We start from the raw sequence: 18,152 nt of genomic DNA on the forward strand, positions 1-18,152 counted from the left end.
TGCATTCACTAGCTAAAGATCTAATTTGCATATTCTTTTAAACATTTAATTCTTTATTAGTTTTCAGTTTTCTTATGGGATGATCATTAGTTAACTATTATGTGCAATTATATCCATGCAGATATTCTACACGATTTATACTTGCGTAATATTTGTGTAAAAAGGTTATAATAAACATAAGCATCTTTCTATATATATTTGTATGCGTATATATTTTTAAAAATTTGCTTACTGAACTTCTGTCAGTTTTTGGTCTACAGACATGATCCTTAATGTATAGGGTATTCGAACTTATGCAAAACTTTGTTAGGGTTTTTGGCTGGGGAAAATCTGTGCAAAAGTGAAAATTAAAGAAATGAAACTTGCCAGGTGAAGGTCTAATGACAGCATTATGAATATGCATGCGTAACGTAATAGCTATTGGTTCATGTTTCAATTTTTAGCCTTGCAGCAAACACATCTTCATAGCTCAGGCATTAACACCAAAGGAAAAAATAAATCATAAGCTAAACGTTTTGGTTTCGATGGCGCACAAGTCATTTTAAATTTTTTATTTAACTTTTTAAATCATTACATGTTGGGTCCAGTATAATATAAATACGAAATCTGCATTAATCAGAATATATTTAAGAATATTTTACTACCAGGCAATGCAGGGCGACTTGCTAGTGTATATAATTAATTATTCATTTTTACCTACCGACACCAGTGTTTCATGCTTATGCAATCATCAGTGTAGGGTAACAATTCCTACCAGTCATGAGATTCGAACTCGGCCACCTTTTTGCTCCATTTGCCAAGCCTCTACCTCAGGGCCACCAAACAATTGTCACAGGAATAATGGAATTAAAAACTATTAAACACCAAATTCAGGCGACTACATTAGGTAATCTATGTTCGCACGAGCGGAAGTTGTGAACATTGCGTAGATGTTAGTTAGTGCCCATCCTTAAGTATTCCTAAAGAGGCTTGATAATTATAATCGAATGATTATTACTCATTTTTACCCATGGAGATAGATATATATGCATAATTTTTAAGAAAAATGCAATAGTTTGGTCATATTTGAGAAAGCAACTATAAACATACATGCAATTAAACAGAAGAAAATAGCAAGGGATAGAAATGTTTAACAAAATTTCATGTTTCAATTATATATAAAGACAACAGCAATAAATGCAATGCACATATTTTGTAAAAGTTCAAAACGGATTCAAACACTTCATGTTTTGTCCTGAGACTAAATAGCTTTTTTTTTTTTTTTTTTTTTTTTTTTTTTCTTTTTTTTTTCTTTTTTTTATCTTTGGTGTCTCAGGCTGAAATTTCTGTACAGTCCTGAGTTATCAAAAATAACAAGTGATGATCAGTAAACCTAGTTTTCTAAAAAAAAAAAAAAAAAAAAAAAAAAAGTTTGAAATGAATTCTTATAAATTCCTCAAGTTTTCATAATGTAACTGCCTGTAACTTCGGTAACAACAATAACTTAAAAAAAAAAAAAAAAAAAAAAATTTTGATCATTGGATTTAATGTAAAAAAGACTCGTTATTTTTCTGACACCTTTTATATTTTCCTCCCACCCCAACTTTTTTCAAAGTTGCTGTTTGTGTGAGCCGTAAATAAGATTGCAATGGGCCACATGTTTGGTATACCTGCACCGAAATGCTCTTTGAATTATTGGCCAAGATATGACATTTATTTTATTTTTTTTTTTTCAAAAAGAGTCATGTATCTTGAACATACTGTCCAACTTATTAACTCAAAAGAGAGCTCATTAAATACCTTTTTTATATAAAAGCATTAATTCGTATGGTGCACAAGGACTTAGGGGGTTGATGTGCTGTAAAATCATTCTCGTTCTTGTTTAATTACCCCACACGTCATTGTCGCAAAGTTTGACATGATATAGGTTTTAATTTGTGCGAGAGCGAGGTGCGGTGGGAGAGCAATCCAGCACTCCCTCATAAGGACAACCTAAATAACAGGCAATTAATAAACCAATATCTGAGAGGGTAATACCTAGAATGACCTAAAGCCAAACAGATACTACACTTTGAAAAATTTATTTTTAAAAAAGATAGAATCAAAAGTAAATTAGGCACAAGGCTGCTTACTTTGATCTTGGTCAAAAATTCACATGAAGCGTTGCTTTATACTTTATATAAGCAAAAAAAGATTTTTACATTTCTATACTTGCTAGGAGTTTTAACATTAGTTATTAGTGATCACTCACTGGTAAAGACAAGTAGTGTTCCTAGAATCAGTGACAAGAAGTCTCCTCAGATTTCCAGTACTGTTTCTTTCGACCATTGTTGCAAATTGCTTTGCATTCTTGTTGATGACCATTTTTTTTTTATTTTATTTTTTTATTTTATTTTTTTTTATTTATTTATTTTTTTTTTTCTAGAATTTGAGTGACAATCAGCATCCACATTGGATCACATTTTCTTTTACATTTTTGCATCTGTAATGGTTTCTAAAAACAGTTTTGTCTGTTTATTCAAAGTTTTTATAATATAGATGAGTTTAAATTTTCAATTAACATTTAAGGACAAAACATTTGCTAAATGACATTTTGAATTTAACTTTGATCTTGAAAATTGAATAAAATTGTTTCTAAATATCTTTTGTGGTGAGTTTATAAGATTGTTTTTTTTTTTTTTTTTCTTTCAGGTAAAATGGGTGATGCCGAAGTCGGTGTATTGACGACTTATAATAACAATGTCGATGGACTCAAAGATTCAAAACCACCTTCTGCGTGAGTAAATCTCTTTTGGATGAATACCATTGTTTCTGAATTTTTGAGAAGAGGATCGATAATTTGAATTCTTTGGATTATTCAAATTCTTGTTCTTATCTTAAATGTTATTCTCACATTTTGATTGATGGAACTTCTGCTCTTCAGGACCTTCTTGTGGACTGGCATAATGGATAAAGTACTAAGTGAAATTCAGTTGAGGTTCTGGAGGTTGAAGGTGCAATCCTCAGTGTGGGCAATACTAAAAATACAATTGCGGCTTTAACTCTTCACTGCCAAATTGTACTTTAAAGTTGCCTTTCAAAAAACATTTCTTACTCTTATGGCTTGGCAGCCCAACTGGTCTTCAAAGTATGTGTCTATGCATGGTTCAACAAGTGAATGAGGAGTTTATATTTGTGTCGGTTGTATGCTAACTTTTGTCACATGTAGGTTTCATGATTAAAAATTTATTGCATAAAAAATAAAAAATGACGCGACTCTGTTTCTGATGCACATCTAGGACGGGCTGCTTACTTAGTCTCACACCGTTAATATCTGCAACAGATGAAACTTTTATAGCATGAATGCATAAATTCAGTTATTTTATAACAATGCAATTTACAACCCTTTCTGATCCATTTGGGCAGAAGAAAAAATAAAACGCATTACTTTTGCAATGTTCCTCATATATAATAACCGGTGGTAATATGTACTAAATATTTAAATTTTGGTTAGAGAAATACATATTACAGTCATAATTTTGTCATATGGTTGCTATTACAGTTGACTGAATTGCATCAGCTTAATCTAATAATTTTGTTCATTTAAAAAAAAAAAAAATTTTATTTAATAGTATGATTATCTATCATGAAATTAATGCTTTTTTTTTTTTTTTTTTTTTTTTTTTTTACAAAGGAGTCACCACTTACCAAGGCTCAGAGGCACTCGAGAATAAGGGTTAATGAGTGTACGGTAGTCAATGAGACAATATCGTAGTAATCGTTAGTAGTGGAAATTTAGTTAATTGGATTACTTAAGGGGATGGCTCATCACAAACTTGTTTACGTTGGACTTGAAGACGGCCATATTATAGTCAGCTGAAAAACGGAAACGGAAGAGTTCTACAGGAGTGCAGTTCGAAGAAAGCTTTGTTCAAGGCACAGATAAAGAGTGAGGGGAAATTGACAGTGGTTGCAGATAGACGAGTGTTTTTCGTGAAAGTTTGGCAGGTGGGGGGCATATGTTTTGTGAGAGGAGTTTATTATTCTGGTCAACAAGAGGAAACTTGAAAAATACTAAACTTGTCTAGTTGTGTGAGTGAAATTATTGGAAGGTGCAATAAAACTCTATTGAAATGGATTGGAGAGGGTTTACAGTGAGGCTGCAGAGTTGGTAGGAGTTGGAATAAGACTCGGAAAAATCTTAAGAGTCTGAGTTGGTTATTTTGGAATTCTAGGTGTTCAAGTTTAACCTTCGAACTCTGCAATCCTCAATAGCACGTCACATTCAAGGAAGAAGTCTTTTGAGTTTCTGATGAATTGAAACCTATTCATCACTGTTGACCGAGATGCAATTTTATAATTGCAGAATATTGCTAGATATATTTAACAAGGGTATTTCATTTAATGTCTAGTGTCAATTATTGAACTATATTCTATCATCATTCATTGTCAGTTTTTTTGTCATTCTGTCAGATAGAGGTCACTTATTACTGATCTAAAAAAATAAAAAATAAAAATTTAAACAATAACTAAATAAATAAAAATCATCGACTTTATTATAAAGTAGAGAAATTTATTCTGAATTTCAGGCAAGTGTTAGTCTGAGGTGGCTATTTGATTGTTTATCTTGTTTTTAGCTTCCCCTCACCATTTGAAATGATTCTATCCAGGGGCTAAAAAAGGCACAAGTTTTACTTGCTAACATTTGCATAATGGGATGGAAATGTGTATGGGTGTAATATATATATATAAATTTTCTTATTGAGCAAAAATGTGAATTTTTTTTTTTTGCAAATCACTAATTTCATGTCCTAATATTTTTATTTAACTTGATTTTATTTCTTTCTTCCTCTCTTGTGATTGACTGCCTGTTCTACCTCCACTATTTCTTCAAAATAAACTTTAAAGTTTTTAATTCAAAAAAGTTTAATGAATTGAAAAGCAAATATTGACTCATTTTATTTTTTATTTTTATTTTATTTTTTTTTTTTTTACAGTTTAAAATAAAAATTGTAGATTAACACTTTTTACCTCCATCACCCTGCCAAAAATATTGTAACTTTCATATCCCCCCCCCCTCCAGATTTTTAAAGATAATTATGTGGAAATACCCCAAAATTTTTTACAGAAAGAAAAATAATTTTAGAGTGGGGTATCGGTTTTGCATATGAATTTATCATGATCATTTCTGGAAGATTTTAGCGTTTTAAGACAGTTAATCAATTATGGGTGATAAATTCTATGCATTTTATTTGAGGGAGGTGTCTACTTTTTAGACAATTATGTGTGGTTTTAAGTTTTTTTTTTTTGTTTTTTTTTGGGGGGGGGGTGCAACTTAAACTTAGGGTTAATGCTAGATTAAGAAAAGGGCATTTAGGAGGGATTGTACGGACTTGGAGTTAATAATAGGATAAGTGTGTGTGTGTGTATATATATATATATATATATATATATATATAGATTACACACACTAGCAAAAGTACTCACTGGTGCTACCAGATCAGGCTGCCTATTGGTTTTTTGAGACGAAATGCACCTACATCGATTTTTTTTTTTTTTGTTTTCTATTCTCTTTTGTAAAACTTAATTATATTCTACAAAAACAAAACAAAATCAACAGCCTCCCCCCCCCCCTTTCTTTTTCCTTCTCTACTTCCCAGTCCTGGATATGACCTTAAACTATATCTGATGGTGAGGCCCCAGTTTGCGGGCTTTGGGGAGCGTGGAGCCACCCTTTAATTGCCATTGCTCCCAGGTCCACTCTGACCCGGAGTGGTAGTACCTGTTACGGTCCCAACTATGGGTTAAATAGAAAAAAAAAATACATTCTATTAAAAAATTATTCTTCAAAATTTGATCAGATTCCACTTAACCCTGTCGGCAGGGCATCAGAATATGCCGACTACCCCCCTGCAGAGGGTAGAAGTCCCTCAATGGGGCTACCTGTTGGCCATAGGTAGCGACCTGTAACACCTTTAGGACGGGATCCTGGTGGTTGAGAGACTTGGAGGTCAGGTTTTAGTACCCCCACTTCCCAACACACCACTTTGGCCCTTACTGGGCTAGACGGGTGGTCGGAGGGGCCCAATCTGATCAATCGGCTGGTCACGTCAAGCCCCACCATATATTGCCCACCCCATAAACATATCATTAACACAATATGCCTATCCCTTCCCTACAAATAACTATTTCCTAATATATGGTGGAAAGCAGTGGCTGAGGGTCAATCGACAAGTGAAATATCTATGACATGGCTGCAAACCCTTTAAATTACTACGTATCCCAGAGTAACATCAAAGGAAAACAGGTGCTCATAAATGATATCATGTAAATCGAATATATCATCTTTGTATCTTTGTTGAGCCTGAGCGAATGGGTTTTCCCCCAGGCACTTCCCATATAGGGCTCTGAGGTGGGTGGGAAGCAAAGATGATGAAAACACAATTTTATTTTGATTATGGCTTTTATTACCCCCCCCCCCAAAAAAAAAAAAGCTTTTCAGATGTTTCCGACATTTCAAGTTCAGAGGATGAACAGAAATGCTCAAAGAAAACTCAATATTTTTAGTAATGGAAACACTTGAAAAAAATGAAATAAAATTTCATCTTTTACAATGGAAAAAATTTTCTCTCAAAAAATAAAACCCAAAATGATAAAACGACTGCAAAATAACACCATACTTATTGAATTGAAACAAAAAACACAAGCTAAAGAAATTCTCAAATGGCAAACCTTTAACAATATCAAAATTAAAACTTATCCCCACCCATACCTAAACTCCTCAAAAGGAGTCATTAGATGCAGTGAACTATCAAATTGCTGACTGAGGAAATTTTATCTAATCTATCATCCCAAAGTGTTACAGAAGTAAAAAGAATAAGAATAAAACGAAAGGGAGAAACTATATTGACAAATACATATATACTCTCCTTTGACTCCACAAATCCCCCAAGTGAGATTAAAATTGGATACCTAAAAGTGAACGTTGAAAAATACATCCCAAACCCTCTAAGGTGCTACAATTGTCAACAATTTGGACATCACCAATCCAAATGCACCAAATCACCAATATGTATAAGATGTATAAGAAAAAACTCACCAAATGAAAACAACCCTTATAAACAAACCAAATGAAACAACACCATCACCCAATAAAACGAAAACTAAAGAAAAAAAACAATTAACAAACCAAGATCTAGATCCCAATCAACCTCAAGAGGAGGAAACAAAATAGGAACACTGGAGGAGATGGAGGTAGAAGACAAAACACCCCCAGACAAATAAAATGACAGACCACAATAAAAAAAACTCAAACTATCATTCAATGGGACTGCCAAGGACCTAAGGCAAACATAAAGATAACTAAACCCAAAACACCCAAATAACAAACTAAAATACAAAACATGACACACAGAATCATACCGGATAGAAATGAAACAAATAAAATAATCCAGTGGAATTGTCATGGTCTAAAGGCAAACCTAAATGAGCTCGCTATTCTACTCAATAAATTACTCCCAGTAGTAGTTTGTCTCCAAGAAACCTTTATGAAATCGGATAACAATATAAAAATTAAAAATTACAATCAGTATAACTTTATACACAATACTGGACTCAGAGCCTGTTGAGGTACATCAATCCTTATTAGAAATGACATACCCCAAAGTCAAATACAACTTAATACTAAACTACAGGCTACTGCATTAAAAGCAACACTCCACAAAACCATCAACATTTGCTCACTATACATACCCCCCAATGAAAGCATCTCAGAAACAGATCTGAGCAAACTAATACAGCAACTTCCAAAGCCAGACATCATTATGAGAGACTTAAACAGCCATAGTATGATATGGGGAAGTGAAAAAACAAGCAAAAGGGGAAAAATTATGGAAAATATAACGAAAATCTATACCTCTTTAATGATAAAACACTTATTTACACCCAGGAACTGGTACATTCACATCAATTGATTTAACATTGTGTGATCCAACACTTGCCTTGGATTACAAATGGAATGTACTAGAAGAGCCATATGGAAGTGACCACTTTCCCATTACACTTGAAAACAATGATCTAATGCCAGAAAATGAAATACCCGAATGAAACTTACAAAAGGCTGATTGGAAAAAATTCCAAAATTTATGCTGGACTAAATTAACATCGGATAATAACCCAAACCAAAATAATATCACACATTTTACTAATACACTGTATAATATTACAGAGGAATGCATTCCAAAAAGCTCTACCTCCCCAAAACATAATAAACCCTGGTTTGATGAAAAATGCAAAGTAGCCATCAGAACTCGTCGAGCTATGCTAAGGAAATTAAAAAAAAGAACCAACTAAAGAAAATCTCAAATAAATATAAAAACAGTAGAGCTAAAGCTCATAAAACCATTAAAGAATCAAAGCGAACATCATGGAAAAAAACTATGTATCAAAAATAAATACAAAAAGTAAAAAATGTCTGGGACATGATCCGTAAAATGTCAGGGAAAAGTAACAGCAACCCTACTAAACACCTGATCTATAATAACCAAAAAATTACTAGCAAGAAAGAAATGGTAAATTGTCTTGCTGAAACTTTTGCAAAAAAAAACTCCTCCAAAAACTCTAACCAAAAATTCCAAATTTAAGGAAAAAGCAGAAACGGAAAAACTCCAGTTTCAGACAAATAATACAGAAAAATACAACCAGCCATTCTCTAAAAATGAATTGAAAGTATCCCTAGGCAAAGCTCATGACTCGGCTGTTGGCCCTGATCAAATCCATTATCAATTTATAAAACAACTTCCTGATACATCTACAGATTACCTACTACAAATATTCAATGATATTTGGGAAATTAGGCAACATTCGTGAAATATGGAGGCAGGCCATAGTAATCCCTATACCTAAATCATCAAAGGACTCTACAAATCCCATGAATTACCGACCTATAGCACTAATGTTAACAAATTCCTAATGAACCGCCCCCTTAAGTAAACACTTCATCAAATCTCCACACTAACGTAATGTACTTGCAATAACCCTTATCCCTGAGTGGCTTCCGGGCCTTGATAAGTGGTGATCACTGTAAAAAAAACAAAAAAAAACTCACTAGCTGTATTTCCAAAATAATGGAAAGAATGATTAACAGCAGATTAATATGGTACTTTGAGACAAATAATCTGATTACTGCTTATCAGTCGGGATTTAGGAATGAAAGAAGCCCCATGGACCACCTGATCCGGCTAGAAACCTTCATCAGAAGCCTTTATCAAGAAAGAACATCTTACGGCAGTCTTTTTCGATTTTGAAAAAACATACAACTCTGCATGGAGGCATGGCATTATAAAAGCTCTACAAGAGCTTGGATTAAAAGGCAGAATGCCCATTTTCATCACAAATTTTATAAATAATAGACAATTTAATGTGCGATTAGGTGATACTCTATCCATTAGTAAAAGACAAGAAACGGGAGGGGGGGTACCACAAGGAAGCATCCTGTCTCTCACACTTTTTAGCATTAAAATAAATAACATCGTCAAAAATATAAATGTAGGAACAGAATGTGCCCTCTATGTGGATGATTTCCTGATCTGTTATAGATCAAAATATATTACAAGAATAGAACGCCAATTACAACTGTGTCTAAACAAAATAAATGAATGGACAACAAAAAATGGTTTTAAATTTTCAAAAGAAAAAAACAAAAGCCATTCATTTCTGCCAAACCCGGAAAATGCACCATGACCAAATACTGAAACTGGATAATGAAATTATACCTATAGTTGATCAGTATAAATATCTGGGCATCATCTTTAATAAAAAGCTAACATTCATTCCCCATATTAAATACCTCAAACAAAAATGCAACAAAGCCATCCAACTCTTAAAAGTAGTAGCTCATACAGACTGGGATGCAGACAAAGACTCAATAATTAATAATTATATGTCAGATCCAAGTTGGATTATGGATGCTATATCTATGGATCCGCAAGAAAGTCCTACATAAAGGAATTAGACACAATGCATCACCAAGGACTAAGATTGGCTCTAGGAGCCTTCCCCACCTCCCCAGTAGAAAGTTTATATGTAGAAACAGATGAACCCTCATTATCACTTAGAAGAAAAAAACTAGGGCTACAATATTATACAAAATTGGCTTCATGTCCAACTAATCCTGCCTACAAATGTGTCTTCCACCTCCAATACAAAAACCTCTTTGATAGAAAAGAAAATTCTATAAAACCATTTAGCCTACGTATGGAAGAATCCATAAATAAAGCCCAGATAGATATTGCAACAATACACGAATCTGTAAAACCTAAATATCCCTCTGGCTGACAAAACAACTAATTTAATACCCTAAAACAAAAACCAATCCAATCATCTATCAAGGAAAATTCCAAATAATTAAAGATAAGTATTCCAAACACTCAACAATTTATACAGACGGTTCAAAAGATGGAGATTTTTTTTTTTTTTTTTTTTTTTTTTTTTTTTTTAAAGTTTTCACCCCAAACAAGGCGTATTGCCACTTTGGTGTAGGGGGCTACTATCAGGGGCAGCAACTACCGGGGCACTATGTTGGGATTTGGGCAGCAAGATGTCGGTTCACGTTGCACTTGAACTTCTGCATGTCAGTACAGTTAGGGAAGCAGGAACCTGGAATGGAATTCCAGAGTCTAGCGGTTCTGAGGAAGAAACTACTGGAGTAGAAAGATCTTTTACATCTAGGGATCTCTACTGTGTGGGGGGTGGGATTTAGCTGCCTGTCGGGTTTGTCGAGGGTGTCTACGTTGTGGGAGCACAAGTGTCTGCAGTTCGTCAGAGTATTCACCATTAAAATACTTGTAGAACAGGCAGAGGGATGCAACATTTCTTCGATGGGACAGAGGCTGAAGCTTAGATGCTAGTTCAGGGCCTATCAGATTGGCGACTTTTTTTAACCTTGTCTAGGAGCGAGAGACTAGTAGCAGATGCACCAGCCCAAATGTGAAAACAATACTCCATACATGGGCGAATGGTGGCCTTATAGAGGTACAAGATACTTTCAGGTGTCAGTAGTTTTCTAACACGGTAGAGAGAGCCTACCTTTTTCGCAGCGGCCCTGGCAATGTTTTCAATATAATTGTTCCAACTCGTGTTTCCTGTGAACGTTAGGCCAAGCAGTTTGAAAGATGTACTCTCAGACAGGGAATCACTGGCCATTGCTATTGGTGGCAGAGAAGGTTTCTTGTAATTATTGAAGGAAACCAGTTTAGTCTTGGCAGCATTGAATGTGACCATCCATTTATGTCCCCATTCCACTACAGATTGGAGGTCATCCTCTAGTGTTTTTGCCATTTCTTTAGATGTGTTCATTTGTTTTCCTATCATGCCTGTTATAGAGTGTAGTGTCATCAGCATATATACCCATCTCAGAGGCAGTTTTGTCGGGGAGGTCATTAATAAATATTAGGAACAATAGAGGTCCAAATATAGACCCCTGAGGCACTCCCGCATTTATATCACACTGTTTAGATGTACGACCGTCAAGGACAACCTGGATTTTTCTCTTATCTAAGAAGGATTTAATTATGTTAAGTATTCTACCAGTGATACCGTATGATTTAATTTTCCTGAGACCCTTGTGCCATACCCTGTCAAAAGCCTTAGATATATCTAGAGTTACCCCTCTACCCTCCCCCACTTTGTCCAGTGAATGGTATATACGTTCAGAGATTACAGTGAGGATGTCAGCTGTGGAACGGGCTTGTCTAAATCCATATTGTTTGTCAGTCAGAAGTTTAGCATCTGTAAGGTGCCAGACTAGAGCATGGTTAATTATGGTCTCAAATATTTTGGCGAAAAGTGGGAGGAGGCTAATGGGGCGATAATTTGATGGGTCAGTTCTTTCGTCAGAATTCTTGAATATTGGTACCACAGAAGCAGTTTTCCAACAGCCCGGAAAGCATGACTCATTAAGGCATTTGTTGTAGAGTTTGGAGAGAACTGGAGCTACTTCGACTGAGCACTTTTTTAATAGCACAGCTGGGATGAGATCAGGTCCACATGCTTTTGAAGTGTCAAGGTTTTTTATGATAGCGTGTACCTGAGCAGGGGTGATTTTTAGGTTGTCTAGCGTGGCGTCTGTCCGCAAAGGAAAGTCAGGCAGGGGGTGGTTGGTAGATAATGTTAGATGTGCAGCCATACACAGTAAAACAATCCTAATCAAGATTACCAGATAAAACATCGATCTACAGTGCTGAAGTATCAGCCATTGGTATGGCACTCGATCTTATAGAATCTTCTAAAGATAAACAATTCATTATCTGCTCAGATGCCAAATCAGTACTCGAAACACTGGAAAACAGGAAACCAACGAACCCAATAATCACCAAAACCCTAAATAGATTTGATGATATTACTAATGATACAAACATTCTCTTTTGTTGGATACCCAGTCATATCAACATAAAGGGTGATGATAAGAGCTAACAAAGCAGCAAAAGCAACACTAAATTTGACCAAAGATAAGATCCCTCATGCAGATCGAAAACAAATCATTAACAAATATATTAGAAACACGTGGCAAGTCGTGGAACTCCTGCAGTAAAAACAAGCTATACCAAATCCAGAAAACCATAGGAAAACAGAAACCAAACAAAAGAATGACCAGAAAGGAAGAAGTTATAATAACAAGACTCCGAATAGGTCATACCTCTATAACACACTCCTACCTACTCAAAAAAGAAGCCCCACTTTGCACACCCTGCCAAGAACCATACACAGTAAATCACATTAACAAGATGCAAAGACTTGAAAACAAACCGACTGAATGTATATAATGAAAAAACTGTAAAAGACATATTCACTCATGTAGACCCAACTACCCTTCTCAAATATCTGAAGATAACAGGGTTGCTCCAGAAAATTAAAAAAAAAAAAAAAAACCTTATCTAACTATATAAACATAGACACTGAACACCAGATACATACATAAAACCTATAACTATTAATGTATATAAAAGACTGGCATTAAATGACCACATAGGTTGATATGCCATAAAACCAATCAATCAATCAAAAGTACCCTTCGTTCAAAAACAGCCTACAGAGAATGGACTCTGATTTATGAAAGTATGAGAGGTTATGAAAAGGAAGGGTTGTAAAGATATAGCTTCGAATTTGGAGGTATCAAAACCAAAGCAAAATATGATGAAAGTAAAGATAAAATAGATAAACCCCATAATTTATTATACCATACCTGTTCACACTGAAACACTTATCACAATATTCTGTGGATCTATATTAAAAAAAAAACCTTGTTAAACTTTGACATATTTCCATTCTATGGAGGTCAGGCAAGAACGAACATCCCATAATTTTATTATACCATATTTCTTCAAACTGAAGCATAATTATCAAAGTATACTTACGCAGATAGATATGAAGTCTTTATTAAAGTTTGTGCCTATTTCCATTCTATGGAGGCCAGGCGCGAACGCAGACCACACAATTTTATTATACCATCCCTATTTAAGTTAAAAGTTTTTTTTTGTTTTTTTTTATTTCTGTACTTTGTGGACCAGGCACATATGCAGACCCCACAATTTTAATGAATCATAATTATGCCAGATCAAACATACCCATTATTGTCTTGATACATCTATCATATGTGATCAGTTTTCTATAACAGTCAACCATATTGGAGGCTATTCGTGACCCCACACATAGACAGACAGACAGACAGACAGACAGCGAGCTAGCTAGCTTTATATTATATATATATATTTACTTTTTTTTTTTTTTTTTTTTTTTCACTAAACTTTTAGCATAAACTCCTCCTCCAAAAGAAAATGCAGAATTTATCTCCCATGACAAAATTTTTGGGTGTTAACACTTGTAAATGTTTTAAATTTTTTTTTTTATTTCCATACTTTGTGGACCAGGCACATATGCAGACCCCACAATTTTAATGAATCATCATTATGCCAGATCAAACATACGCATTCTTGTCTTGATACATCTATCATTATATGTGATCAGTTTTCTATAATAGTCAACCATATAGGAGCCTATTCGTGACCAGACACACACACAGACGTTCAACTTTATATTATAGATATATATTTATTGCTTTGTTTTTTTTCACTAAACTTTTAGCATGAATCCCTTCTCCAAAAGAAAATGCAGAATTTATCTCCCATGACAAAATTTTTGGGTGTTAACCGACCTTAAAATCTAGAATGGCTTGAAAATGGATCATTTTACATTTACTTTCACGTGAGATGCCTATAGGTTAGAAAGTTCATCTCGGTTTCAGATTTTTTTTTTTTTTTTTTTTTTTTTTTTTGCCATTTTCCTTTTCTGTATTTTTCTGCCACATGCAATCTTGTTTTTATGTCAATGTAGGAATTAAAATAGTTTCTTGACCAAAGAACACATTGTATGTTATGCATCTTTTAAGAAATGCTTTTTTTTAAATTTTAGTTGCATCACAAATGGCCCAAAGACGCCATTGAATGGAGTGAATGGTACCAAACCTGCCCCTCAGATTGTAAATTCATCTCCTGCTGACACGACCATCAATTATGAAGGTAAATTTGTAATGTTTTAAATTATAGCAGTTAAAGCAAAATATTGTGCACTTAATAAAAAATGTCTATGTAGAATAAGGACCGTGCTTGTCGGAATTTTCCAGGCAGCTTATGTAAAACGATGGAACGGGTTGAACATTTTATTGATATTTTTTTTTTTCTTGCATAAACGTTGGCCAATGAAATATTAATAATAAAAAAAAAAATTAAAAAATATTTTAAATTTCAAATCAAGAAAATGTGCAAGATTAAATTTCATGAATAAATATTTCTTTAATAATAAACAAAGCTGTTAGCAAACAATTTGGTACGTGTTCAGTTTAATCAAGACCTTAAAAAATGAAAATATCAAAGAAAAATTTTAATTGTACGTATCTGTTATGGAATGGAGTTCTCCAAAAAAAAATCTTTTTTTTTACTTAATTTCATCAAGTATTTTTTTTTTTTTTTTTTTTTTTTTTTTTTACAGCGAAAAAACAATCTATGATACCAAGCAAAACGTTCGATTTTTAGGAAGAAAAGTTAGTATTAAAGATGGGAAGGGAGTGTCGGCACTTTAATTTGAGTTATTTCCCGATGGCATGTTAAAAAAAACTTCCAAGATATCTACATTCAACGTGCTGTCATAAAAACATCTTTTAAAAAAACTAACCTACTCGATTAAATTGTGATTTTGTTTTTTTTTCCAGAGATCTTCAGTCCAAAACGGATACATACAATATAACCTTTTTTTTTTTTTTTTTTTTTTTTTTTTGTCTTGATTAAACTGTACAAGTGCCAACAATTTTTCTGTTTTTTTTTGTTTTTTTTTATTGAAATCAAGATATTTATTTATTTATTTATTTATTTTTTTACTATAATAAACCAATGATAAATGTTTTAAATGACATTGACTGCAGTGATTTTATTGACTTTGTATTTTTGCACCTGTCGGTGCTTTATGTAAACTGTCTGGATAATTCTGACAATAGCACGCCCTTTTATTTTACATAAGTACAAAAAAAATGTAGGTTTAATTTTCAATGTTTTTGATTGAAGAAAACTCTTATATAGCGTTTCGTCACCCATCATGTTTCTTGCGTTTCAAACCAATGCAAGATAAGTGACAATCTGCAAAGTAGAAAATAATTACTGAAATTTATGCAAACATATTTCAAGCGATTATACCATATTCAATCCAAGCTCTAGCTTCTCATATATTAACTTAGCCCCTGTCATTGGAATTGTGATGCCATATGGTTGTAAAGATGTTTGTATCAGCTTTTGGTGGTCGGAGATTTTGATCTGCACTTGTATACAGTGCTTGATGCCTTCTCAGACGTCGTAGTAGTATAGAACGTCTTTTTGACAAATGATATACGCAGCCATTATGCATAACAACAATAAAGAAAGTGTACGTAAGTACCACAAACGCATTCAGAGACAGATGCAACTTCATGCACCTAAGAAATCTAACATACAAAATCAGCAAAGACTAAGTATATATGGAAACAAAAAGACAAATATACTCACTAACCAATAGAAAATCACGAAAGAAATAGCTTGCAATATAAAGTCTTAGAATAAAATAAGATACATATTGAACACGTTTGAAGCCAAATAACTACGTGAGATTTTTTATAGAATAAACGAGTGTTTATTTTTTTAAGAAATATGTTTCAGAGATATACTCCTTTGTCATCCATATTTTTTTCTTTCCTCTTTTTCTTTTCCATGATGTTAAGTGGAAGAATATTCAATGAATTAAGTCCACGTGATGTTAGCTGCAGATTTTTTTTTATGTAGTCAGCGTTTATTTTATAAAAAAAATCTCGCGTTGCAGTTATTTGGCTTCAAACGTGTTCAATACCGTATCTTATTTTATTTTCAAATTTCAACAAGCGTTCTATCTGACTACATAAAAACCCCGCAGCTGACATCACGTGGACTTAATTCGTTGAACATTCTTCCACTCGACATCATGGCGAAGAAAAGAAAAAAAAATATATAGACTGACAAAGGAGTATATCTCCAAAATATATTTCTTAAAAAATTACTCCTCGTTTATTTTATAAAAAATCTCACGTTGCAGTTATTTGGCTTCAAATGTGTTCAATATGTATACTTTATTTTCAAATTTCACTCAACACTTTCAATGGATATAAACAAAAAAACTATAAAAAGTCTTAATTATAAATTGTGCCGACAGGAAAAAAACAAAAGCACAAACTCCTTAACAAAAAGCATGAAATTATTGCAAAATGCAGACATTTACATATATAAAAGCGAAAATGTGTGTGTATGTTCGCTTTTTGTGTATGTCCAAGAAAGGCTTTTTTTCGAGAAGCGGTCGGTCGGCTTAAAACTTTTTATATCACATAAATCATATCTACGAGTTAACAACGGAGGTCGCCTGTCTATTTAATTTACTCGACTTCAAAAAGATAAATATTCAACATTTTTCGCTCGCCACATGTGGATTAGGTTTTTTCGTATAATAAAAGTGGCATTAATTCTGGTGGTATTTTTCCGGTTGCGATCGCCGGAAATGTCCGAAAGCAATCAGATTTGATCAATGTGGAAATATTTTCCTTATATTAGACAATTGCTATTCCATTTGGACAATCCCCTTTTTATGGGGAGCTGGTCCCCCCCCCCTCCTAACATCTTGGGAAAATAAAAATAAAAAAAGCGTTCCTGCAGTAAATGAAATACTACCCCGCAGTCGAAGTTGACCTCATTAAGTCATTAAAACATGCACCTGTCAATTCTAAACAGTTAAATAAATTCAAACGTGATTCCGTTAGTATTTTGCGGTGGCTCAATGGTTAACGTCGCACTTTTTTTCTTTTTTTTTTTTTTTTTTTCACACTTTAATTTCCAACTTTGCCTCAAGGGTTCGAGTTCGATCCTCACACTTGCCTACCAAAACTTTTCTTTTTTTTTCTTTTCTTTTTTTTTTTATGGATCCTGTTAAGATTGGTATCATTTTGAAGCTTGGACAACAAATATCGAAAAATTGACCAAAAACATTAATTCCTTCACCATAAACTCAGTCGTTTTGTACAAGAAGGGGGTCGATTTTTTTTTTTTTTTTTTTTTTTTTTCCTCCCCACCAACATTTTAGCAAGTCATCGTCACCGTTGGATTGACTTTGGTTAATTTCAATGCTTTTGACTTTCGGTTGCGTCATTGACACCTCGGCTAAGACGTCAGATTTTCCTTTACTTTTCCACCTTCGCGTCGCTGATTCAAGCCTGCTTGCCTACTATCACTTTTTTTTTTTTCTACTCAACACACACCTACAAACACCCGGGCAATGCCAGGCACTCAGGTTAGTCTTATGTATGTTTGTATGTCTGCCTAAAACTTTTGACAGAGGCAACGGATTTTCACAAGGTCAGTATCGTTTTGCAGCTTGACCCTTTGGATGACAAATATTGAAAAATTAGCTAAAAACATTAATTCGTTCACTCTCAACTGGGCAATTTTCGTCAAGGAGGGGGTCGCTTTTTTCGATTGACTAGCCTTAATTTAAACCTTTGCCACTTCCGGTTTGGTGATGGGCATAACGGCAAAGACATTACATTTATTTTCCTCCTTCGATATGGGTTCGAACCTGCCTGCCTTCTACCACTTTTT

The 18,152-nt window shown here is 33.8% G+C and overlaps 1 protein-coding gene across 5 annotated transcripts in view; it reads left to right on the forward strand.

The window, feature by feature from the left end:
* The window catches only part of LOC145248301 (long-chain-fatty-acid--CoA ligase ACSBG2-like), a 107,557-nt gene that overhangs the window by 26,296 nt on the left and 63,109 nt on the right, over nt 1-18,152 (forward strand). For all 5 annotated transcript variants that reach the window (XM_080110188.1, XM_080110191.1, XM_080110192.1 and 2 more), the window contains 2 exons: nt 2,671-2,755; nt 14,425-14,531. In XM_080110188.1, coding sequence (XP_079966314.1) covers nt 2,676-2,755; nt 14,425-14,531 — 187 coding nt within the window. In that variant the 5' untranslated portion in view covers nt 2,671-2,675. The remainder of the gene's footprint in view (nt 1-2,670; nt 2,756-14,424; nt 14,532-18,152) is intronic.

This window comes from Euprymna scolopes, chromosome 26, assembly GCF_053919585.1.
Source record: "Euprymna scolopes isolate OS-2025 chromosome 26, ASM5391958v1, whole genome shotgun sequence".
NCBI lineage: Eukaryota > Metazoa > Mollusca > Cephalopoda > Sepiida > Sepiolidae > Euprymna > Euprymna scolopes.